Source organism: Onthophagus taurus, chromosome 6 (genome assembly GCF_036711975.1).
Source record: "Onthophagus taurus isolate NC chromosome 6, IU_Otau_3.0, whole genome shotgun sequence".
Taxonomy (NCBI): domain Eukaryota; kingdom Metazoa; phylum Arthropoda; class Insecta; order Coleoptera; family Scarabaeidae; genus Onthophagus; species Onthophagus taurus.
Window position 1 is genome coordinate 27711323 of NC_091971.1, and position 11067 is coordinate 27722389.

The window sequence follows — 11067 nt, forward strand, 5'->3', positions numbered from 1 at the left end:
TTCGTAATAATAGATGATGGTGTAGAAAAAATAGATTCGATATTTGGAGATAAAATCAGTTTGATACAGTCCGTGAGGAATGTAAATGGTAGTTTAAAAGTGAATACGGAAATTTTTGGATTGTATTTCATAAATACGAAGGAAGAAGTGGAAATCAAATCATTCAACACAAAAAATAAAATTATAACAGTAACTAACTTGTAACAGTAATAACTTGTACCAAACATACGAGGACTTTATGGACGAGATTATGGTGAAAATGTCGGAATTCCAAGAATGGGACTCAGGTAAGAGTATAAGAATAGAAAAGTAGTAAAATGCGAAACTAAAGGTGTTAATACTGCAGGTTGGACCTTGTTGGAAATATTATATCTTGAAGTGAACTGTAACAAGTTTAATCCTACAAGAGCATCGAGCTACATCGACTTACCGACATCCATAAAAGGGAAGAGAGCGGTAATAAACGTGCAAAATAACGATAATAAGTGCTTTGCTTGGGCACTGATGTCCGCGCTGTACCAACCCACAGGTTTACCGCAAAGAATATCATCATACCCAGATTATAGGGAAACAGAATTAAAGTTTGACTGCGTAACATTCCCAGTACCCATCAGAGACATACCAAAATTTGAGGAAGAAAATAACATTTCAATTAACGTCTATGGTATAAATTCTTGGTATAATGGAGAGAAAATGGTAGATGATATTGTAACTGTGTGTATATGTAAACAGAAACGGGAGCGTCATGTAAACTTATTAGTAGTCAGCGACAATTTCGGGAATAACCACTATTGTTGGATAAAAAACTTATCTCGACTGATACATGCACAATCGACTCATGAACATCAAAGATATATTTGTGAGGGTTGTTTGCAATACTTTTCAACTGAAGACAAGTTGGTACGACATCAGATGGATGACTGTAAAAAAGTGAAAGCAACAGTACCAAGCGAACAAATAAAAGTGAATAAGTTCGGACATCTAGAAAAGGAAAATGTTTTACAATTTGAAGGATTTGAAAAAAAAATGAAAGTTCCGTTTGTGGTGTACGCCGATTTCGAGGCGATTCTGAAACCCTTAACGCCCGAAGAAGGAAAAGTTTACGATGATAATAAACCATATACGGCCCGATGTTTTGAACACGACCCATACGCGTTTGCGTACTACATTAAGTGTGCTTACGATGATAACTTATCGAAATTCCAAATATACCGAGGGCGAAACGCTGCTCTGGAATTTATTATAAGATTGGAGAAGGATGTAATAGAGATCTATAAACAACATTTGAGGCAAACAAAGGATATGATACCGCTAAGCTGTCTGGACCAATTTGTACATGAACTGAGTTCCGTATGTCACATTTGTGATAAACCAATAAACAAAGAAGAGAAAGTGTGTGATCACGATCACTTGACAGGATTGTATAGGGGTCCTGCGCATTCCGTCTGCAATATAAATTATAAATTACCGATGTTTATCCCTGTGTTTTTCCACAACCTGTCGAATTACGATGCCCACATGTTTGTGAAAAGTATTGCCCTAAACAAGGAGGAAGTAGAGGTGATAGCACAAAACAAAGAAAAATATATTTCTTTTTCCAAAAAAATAGTTGTCGGAGAAACAACCGATAACAAGGGAAAGAAACGCAAAGTGTTTATGAAAATAAGATTCGTCGACTCGTTTATATTCATGGCGAGTTCTTTGGAAAAGTTGGTTTCATATTTGGATGATAAGGATTCTGTGGAAGTGAAAAAAAAATTCAAAGACTCTGAAGAATTTAGATTGATGCGCCAGAAAGGTGTATTTCCATATTCGTTCGTAGATTCGTTTGAAAAGTTGGAGTATAGTAAATTGCCTGATCATACACAGTTTTACGACATATTGAGTTCAAGTAATATTTCAAAGGAACAATACTCTAGAGCACAGACTGTATGGAATAAATTTAAGTGTACAACGTTGGGAGAATACAGTGACCTGTATTTGACGTCAGATGTGTTAATGTTGACTGATGTCTTTGAAAATTTCAGGACAATATCTTTGGAGAATTACAATCTGGATCCTTGCCATTATTATACTGCGCCCGGGTTTGGGTGGGATGCTCTGTTAAAAATGACAGGTGTAAAATTAGAATTGTTATCAGACATTGACATGTTACACTTTTTTAAGAAAGGAATTAGAGGCGGTCTCTGTATGTGTGTAAAACGATCTGCAATAGCAAACAACAAGTTCCTTGACGATTTTAACCCAGAAAAACCATCATCATATATTCTATACTTGGACGCTACCAATTTGTATGGGTATGCAATGAGTTGTAAATTACCAACAGGCGGTTTTCGATGGTTGTCGAACCAAGAAATAGCAGATATAGATGTGGAGTGTTTAGATGATGAACACCTTGGTTATGTGTTTGAAGTGGATTTGGAGTATCCCGAAAGGTTACACAACCAGCATGATGATCTACCGTTTTGTCCCGAAAACATAATCGCTCCCGGATCGAAGCATCCTAAGTTGATTGCGAACTTACAAAATAAATCGAAATACATAATTCACTATGTAAACCTACGTGAATGTGTGAAAAAAGGTCTTAAGCTAACCAAAATACACCGTGCATTGCAATTTCAACAATCGCCGTGGATGAAACCATATATCGATTTTAACTCTGAGAAACGAATGAATGCTACGAATGAATTTGGGAAAAATCATTATAAACAAATGAATAATATCGTGTATGGGAAAACGATGGAAAATGTTGAAAATAGAGTCGATATACGATTAGTGTCACATTGGGAGAATCGTTACAGGAGACCCGGTGCAGAAGCTCTTATCGCAAAGCCGACTTTCAAGTCATCGAAAATTTTCTGCCATAATTTGGCAGCCATTGAAATGCAGAAGGTGGAGGTCAAATATAACAAACCTCTGTATGTAGGGTTTAGCGTACTGGAATTGTCGAAAGCGGTCATTTATAACTTTTTTAATAATTTTTTAAAAGAGAAATATGGTGAAAACGTATTATTGTTATATACAGATACGGATTCGTTAATTCTCGAAATATTTACTGAGAATGTATACCAGGATATCAAAGAAAATATAGAGATGTTCGATACCTCTAATTACAAGTTAAACAACAGACATAATATTCCTCCAGGGCCGCCGATAGTTGGAAAAATGAAAGATGAGTACCCAAATACGATATTAACATCGTTTTATGGTACAGGAGCTAAAGCTTATTGTATTAACACTTTGGAAGGAGTTGTCAAGCGTGCCAAGGGTGTGAAAAAGTATGTTATCGATAAAAACTTAAGTGTTTCAGAATATAAACGGATTATCGAAGATGGAGGTTCTGTGCGAAAAAAGATGTATGTCTTTCGCTCCTCCTATCACACGATGTATACAGAACTAAAGAATAAAGTGGCGCTCTCTGCACATGACGATAAACGTTACGTGATGGAGGATGGATGTCATACGTTAGCTTGGGGAAACTATCTTATTGAAGATCTACGCAGGGAAGATCTTTTGGACAACTTATTGGAGTTGTTAAACGTAAACATGTATGGCTAGTTAAATTGCGATCAGTTAATTTGTAAAAAAAAAAAGATACTTGCTTGTATCACAAAACTTGTATATAAAGTAGAAAGTAGGTTGTTAAAAAGGTTACTTGAAATAAAATCAACGAAATTAAAAAAAGTTTTTTATTTTCTTAGTGTAAAAATTATAATACATCCTTTTTTGCAATCCAAGAATTATGAGAGCTATCCATTCCCAACCATTTCACTCGGACTTTATTTCCTTTTCGACGAAGAACTTTTTCAATTAAAAATACATCCGGGTGTTTCACACGTTGTAATTCTTCGTCGTAAAATGCTCCAAGAATGGGTTCTCCTCTACCATCTTTAATAAGGTAAGTCCTGGGATTAGTATTTTGAACTGTCGCTATGGTGAAAATTTCATTGGACCAAGTTGGTTGGTAACCTTTAGCAAAAGCGTGTCTGTACTTGCTAATTCGCACGTGTTCCCCCACATTAAATTTACGGTGGTTGGGGTCGACAACTTTAATGGAATTGTATACAGTATTTAAGAGAGCAGATTCATTTCGTCGATTAACAGCTGAAGGTTTCATGTGAATGGTGCGATGTATTGTGTTGTTGTAAGATTTTAGTAATTTGGGTAGTAAGTCTAACCAGCGATAATTCCCTTGCATACTAAATTCTTTCCACATTTTATTTTTTAGGGTTCTATTAAACCGTTCGATAATCGAGCTTTTTAAAGTGGAATAGGTGCTGTAATGATTAATGTTAAATTGTTCCATTAATTTTTGAAAATCGCTATTGTAAAACTCTTTCCCATTATCGGTTTGTAAGTTGCTCGGGGTAATATTCTTTTTACTATGCAAAATGTCCTTCATAGCTTGAGTAACCTCTTTCCCAGTTTTGGTTTTGAGTGGTAAGGCCCATGCGTATTTTGAAAAAGCGTTGATAACAGTCAGTATATACTTGTAACCTTTATTGACCGACGCATATGGGATCATTTCAACCAAATCAGCTTGATAAAGATCCAATAGTCCGTGAAGCAGAACGCGGCGCCGCCGATAATGTCGTCTCGCAGGTGCATGTAGTTCGTTAACGAGATCTCGCTTAACACTAACCATTACTCTACAACCCCTTCAATCAACAACTCTACAAGAAAAGGTAGTCCTCCTATCGGTGCATTATTTTTACACTTAATGGTATCTCCGCGTTTGAGTTAGACTCCCTGGAGCGACTTAATAACGATATCGTTAACAAGTAACTGAACATGAGCGGACTTTGCAACATCTTTTATCATACCTTCGTAGAAAGAATTGATGTAATCCGTAATTCCACTTTTGTTTGTGATTTTATAAAGTTTTGTTTTTGGATCAACATCTCCATCACCACGTAAAGTTAAAATAAATGTTGATGAAGGTTGTAGAACTTCGGATCTTGCTATGTGGTTCTGTATAACATGGTGGTGAACATGCTTACCAAATTTATCGATAGATGTAGAACCATGTTCACCAAAACGGTTTAAAGGCATATTGGCTTCTGAAGCGTCACAGAAACAGAAAAAAGTTTATATACCCTTAACGAATTACTTGCGCTTCCCGTAATTCCTCTATGAGGGATATAATTTCGTTATGATGAGCAGTATGACCTGCTGCTTCAGAAGCAAGTAGTAAACGCAACCGATCAACTAATTCGTTCACGTCGTCCCAGTATTCGTACGCTTTAATTGCAGCAGGTACTAACAACTTATTTAAGTGACCTGATCCAGTTTTAGGTTTTGGCCAATATCGAGCCCAGTACACATTTGGTCTTTGACCCAAGGAAATTGGTTTGATTATGTTCACAAACTTTTCATTTTCATCATCAGTTATGATACTTTTTGAAGCGTCATAATCTCTTTTATGTACATTCGAACGTTGTAAGATATCTTTGTAATTTCTCGCATCTGGTAAAGTAAATTTACCCGGTTTATTTTTGAATAACAACTCGTATAACCCCGGTGTTCCTGTATACGTAAATTCACCCACCAAAATGTTTTTCCCGTCAAACGTTATTGGTTGATTTGCGATATACAATCCATCGGTAAGTGCACGAACACCGTAAGTTTGATCGAACTCGTTATTTACATCTACGTTAAACCCGTAACATAGGTACGTGGTAAGGGGTCCAGCTGTCCTAAAGCTTCTCGAATAACTGTCTGTTCCATCATTCCCTCCATATTCTCTTTCATGCGCTCCAACTGCTCCCTAGCGTCCCGCTCGTAGACATCTAAAGATGTGTCTGACTCACGAACAGAAAACTCAGGTGTAGTATCTCGACCCTCGAACACCTCTTCGTCGCTGAGAAATTGCGGACTCCGTCCGAGTTCCGGTGAAACATCCATGCTAGCGCCCGGTTTAATGGGTGTTGACGTAACTCTACGTTTAGGTTTCACTCTAGGAGTTTCCAGTTTAAGTCCTTTAGAAGGTTTCTGCAAGTCAGCCAGTAAGGCTGAGATATCTGGTGACTGCTCCTTTTTCGGGGTAAATAAATCACGTTTTATCCCGAATTTATTGTCGAGCGCTAATAAATTGACAGTTTGTAATTTTTTGGAAATATCTCTCAGAGGTTCTTTCAGTGGAGCGAGTTGAGCTTCGGCAATGGACTGCTTCTGTTTTATATCTCCTTTCAAAGTGCGTATTTTATGTTTAACATCTTCTCGCGCAGCTATTAACTGTTGTGCAACATTACGATTCATAGTTTAACGTGATAGTGTAATGATCGCACAGAGACTGAGCATGCAGTCGTAAAGTCAATGGTTTTACAGTATAATGTACTCATCGAAACCTTTCCGATAGCGTCCATTATTTTTATCGCAATCTAAATCAATAACTAATATACCGTGCGGTGTATCCCAACAAGTTCGACAAATTCTGACAAAATCATCCCACGTAATGTCCCCTAGCAAATGATCGTTGTAAATATGTTTCAAGTTAGTGAGATCTTGTTTAAATAAAACTAAAAGGTTGCAATTGTCACGTAAAAGCTGCTTGGAAATGGCGCTATAACTTTGAGCGAGTAAAAAAGTATCAACGTTTCTATGACGACCGTATGAAAAATATTCCTTGATAATCTGTTGCTCTGTAGGAGCAATATCATCAAAAATAATAATTGAATATTCTTTCACCTTTGACGGTGGTAGAAATCGTCCGACATCTGAGTATTCATAATAGCCGCAAGAGCGGATAGGTTTAAGTAATTGTCGTAGAAATTCGTATTTGATTTGGTAGAGTGAATTAGAGCACAAATATACATTCAAAAAGCGTAACCCGTTGAGAGCTGTCAATAAAGTTAACATTACGTTTGTTTTTCCGGCACCTGAAGAACCAATTATCAAACCACGTTTACATTCCCCACCAAATAATTCGCTATGTCGTTTAAATTTATTCGCAGCGAAGTCGTTATGAAGATTACAGATTGGTAGTGTTAAAGGTTGGCTAACAAACTTAACGTCTTCAACCATGCTGACGGGTGATACTTGAACGGGAGATTAACAAGAAATGAAGTCGTAGTAGAAAACAATGTTTATTTTATCATAAAATGTAGCATACAAAAAATTTCAGCAGATTATTTATCATCATTGTTTCAAAATAATGGTTTACAACACTTTAACTATATAAACTGTTAACATTGAGTTTGAAAGTTATTTAAAGCGTGCGTAATATTACACAATATTTATTTTACAATAAGACGTGGTATACATAAATTTACAAAATTATTTATTATCATGATTTCAAAAGTATCTGTATGGTTGATGTAGTAGAACCACCAGTGGGTTATTCACATACAGATGTTATGTGATTAAACAAAATAAAGCAGTGTAAGTCACAGTACAATTTACACTACTTAGTATTAAATTAACAATAAGTAGATACGGTAAATATTCAAATAAATAATTAATAATACATATTAACAAAAGCATGGGAGCGGTAACAATAAGTAGATACGGTAAATATTCAAATAAATAATTAATAATACATATAAACAAAAGCATGGGAGCGGAAAAGGTGAAAAGGAAGCGAACTTGTTGTCATATCATCAATTCGAACGATTTTCAGTATCATACAAGGATGGTGTACAAATTTGAAAAACCACCTACAACATATTAGTTGCTGAGACATCCCTCCGACAATTCCTCAGTACTTTGATCCTCCTCAAGTTGTGGTTTAAAACAGACTCGAAACAAAGACACACGACAACACATCGCACACCAATATTTTTTATTTAAAATAATAGTCTGCAAGCGTTCAGAAGATGCATACTTTATTTTCGAGCGCAATTTCACACGACAATCCAGTTGTAAAACGTTCGTTATACTAATATGGTGTAGGCGGCGTCGACAACGATAGCAAAGGTTGCCCAAATGTGATTCATAAAAAACATACCTTGCTTGATACTGAAGACCCACTCCGAAAGTTGAACTCCAATCAACCGGAGAACCGTGGAACAACTTATGTACGGTGCCTTGCGACATTTTCTTTCCAAAGCGTTCCACGGTGGGGAAGCAAACCTCCCCAAGATTGATTCGATCGCCCTTTCGGGATATTCGACGCCAGAAGCATATGTCCCAGCTGTACATTACGTTTAGTAGTAGAATCTTTGGTAAAACATCTACTAACCGCAATGTACGGTCTTTACGGGAAATCGTCGAATTAACGCTCTCCATAGCCAACTCCTGCAACGTTAACACTGCAAGAGACAAAAAAACTGAACGAGCTTCAAAAAAAAAAAAACGCTATTAACCGTTGTTAGGCAGCAGCCTGAGAAGGGACTTATACAGGTTAATTTTGGTGTTGTACATGTTAAGGATGTTTGAAGAAGCAGCAAAGCAGACGGTGGGATTCTGGTTTACTGCATCCAACGCGTTCACGAAGTGGCGCTTATGATGTTCCAAAGTCGTTACTTTGGTTTGCAATTGAGGTTTCAAGCCCAAGATGAAAAAATCCTCTTGGGACAAAAGACTGCTTGCCAAGTTGGTTGTTGAATGCAGAAACGCATCAACCCATGGGTCGGGATGTGCGGTATTTACAGCTGGAAGATTTTGCCTCTGCGGGATAGGTAAAGGTGGTGGGAACACCACATTTTGTGGTGGGATAGTTGTGATAGGTGGCGGGCTGTCACGGATGTCGATGGTCACCTCTGGCGGAGATGTAACCACCGTTGCAGGTCTGGTTACTGTAGCGAGTGTAGGTACTCTTCGTGTGTTACGGGGAGGTTTGGCAAATGCGTTGCGCAGCAATCTACAGGAATCTTGTGAAGCAGGAGAAGGGTTTGGGCGGGTAGTTTGTTTCACGCAACCCCTTGACAACAAGTTGACGCGTTTTTTTATACGGCGGGATGTGTACCGTATGGGTCCACTCGAGAAGACAGGCGAAACACATATCCTATCGGAGGGTTGGGATACGTCTTCCGTCGCTGGTACAGACGGTGCCGCAAGCACCTGGTTTTCAGCAGGTGCTTGACTTGTGACATCCGTATGTACAATATCTGGAAGTGGTTGTACCACGTCGGCCTGATTGGTAGCAGGTTCAGGTGGCACAACAACTTCCTGATATGTTCCTTCTTCTCGTATCTCCATACTGATGCGAGTTAAGCCGTAGGACGACAAGGTTGGACTGGTGGTAACAATCGCACCATTGTCGTTCCCTGGCTGTGACCGGAGCTCATTCAGTATTTGCTCGTACAGTGGTGGGTCTGTTGTGAAATCCTGCATGGTACGACTCAAACCGTCAAAGTTGCCGCTGAACAACATTCGTACTGTCGTTATTGCGTGGCAGCACGGCAACCAGTGGGTCGGTCATACCATCGGTATTATCGCTTGCACGAGCGTGGCTGTTACCAATTAAGTGAAGCATAATGGGAAAGACTTCAAGGAATCAAAAGGGTTACAAAAAATTTGGATTATTTTATTAAAATTATACGTTCGCTCACGTCTGACAAGTTTGCAATGCGCTGAAGAACCACTTTTCTCAGCGTATAACAATTAATGTCTGAAATCATCACAAACATACATGAAGAAAACCGATAAAAATTGTATTGATGTAACTTACTTTTCAAATGGTTTTCTATCACGTCTGACAGGTTTGCAATGCGCTGAAGAACCACTTTTCTCAGCGTATAACAATTAATACCTGAAATCATCACAAACATCCATGAAGAAAACCGATAAAAATTGTATTGATGTAACTTACTTTTCAAATGGTTTTCTACCAGAAGTTTCTTCGTGGTCGGAAAAACACAGTTTTTAACAAAATCCGTTATTATCGTAAACACACTTTTTAAGGAATTATCGTCTTTTGTACTCTACTATATCTACCTTTAAGTACGGGTTAGTGAACAGGTATTTGTCCGGTCAACTGTCTGGGAATGCGAGGTCGTTCAGGTCTTCTCCTTGTTATCGCCTGTGACTGAAGGGGAGGTCATACTGTCTGGGAATGCGAGGTTGTCCAGGTCTTCTCCTTGTTATCGCCTGTGGCCCAAGGGGAGGTCATACTGTCTGAGAATGCGAGGTCGTTCGGACCTTATCTTCGCCCGTTACTCAAGGGGAGGTCACAATCCCCCCTCCTCCCCTCCCCTCCCCTCCCCCAAATTCTTCGTAATTCCATAGATGGTACTTTATCGAAATAATACTGTGTTGGTAAATATTTTAAATCACGAGCTGGAATGTTCGCAAATGAGGCGTCTCGTTCATATTTTTTCATAACGCTGTATACTTTCTTGGCAGATGTAAGTGGCCAACACCCAAACACAGTGAACACTTGTTCCATCGCAACCAGCTCTTAACTATCCCCCATTACGACTTGTCTCTGCTTTATAGTCACCGACTGTCTTTTGCATCCTTGTTTTGCACCCCCTCTTCGACAACTTCTTGTAAGTGGCGTACATTGGAAAGAGCGCACATACTTCTTCGTCGCGAGTGAAAAGCACAGCTCGGTATACCCATCTCAAGTTTATAGATACTACCTTCCAACGCAATTATCGGCGCGGAAATAATATGTCTTAAAAATTTAATTTTTTCAGGTCCTTTAACATACACTTTCTTGACATTCCGACACAGATATTTGACTATGGCGTCGAATTCCATTGGATGGATAAAACCAACTTTCCAGTCGATGCAATGATGATGTATCATTAACCAGTTTGCAGTATTCCTATATTTAGATGGTAATGAAGCTATACTGCTACTCGGTTGAAAAACGTGGTGGGTAATGCATTTGTTACTATCACATGATGCTAATTCTTTAGGTACGAACTGATCTTCGTTGACCATGAAACCTTGTATATCGAGAATTATGTATTGAGTTTTATTTGAATACATCTTGCTTCCGTACATCAACACGATTATCCATACTATGCCGCCGTAAAAATCTGTCGCACAACTTATACTCTACGACTTTTTTTGTTTACGCTGGATATAGAAGTCTCACATTTCGGATGATGAGCTACGGGTGCGATGCGGCTCAGGATCCGATCCAACTACACACTACCAACTCTTCTTTCCCCATAC

At 38.4% G+C, this 11067-nt stretch overlaps 1 protein-coding gene across 1 annotated transcript; it reads left to right on the forward strand.

Annotated features, from left to right (window-relative positions):
- Positions 1 to 259: 259 nt before the first annotated feature.
- LOC139430165 (uncharacterized) lies at positions 260 to 3558 on the forward strand. Its single transcript, XM_071196824.1, has 2 exons — positions 260 to 287; positions 347 to 3558. Exons 1-2 carry the CDS (start codon positions 260 to 262, stop codon positions 3556 to 3558), a joined length of 3240 nt encoding a protein of 1079 aa, XP_071052925.1.
- The last annotated feature ends 7509 nt before the right edge of the window (positions 3559 to 11067 follow it).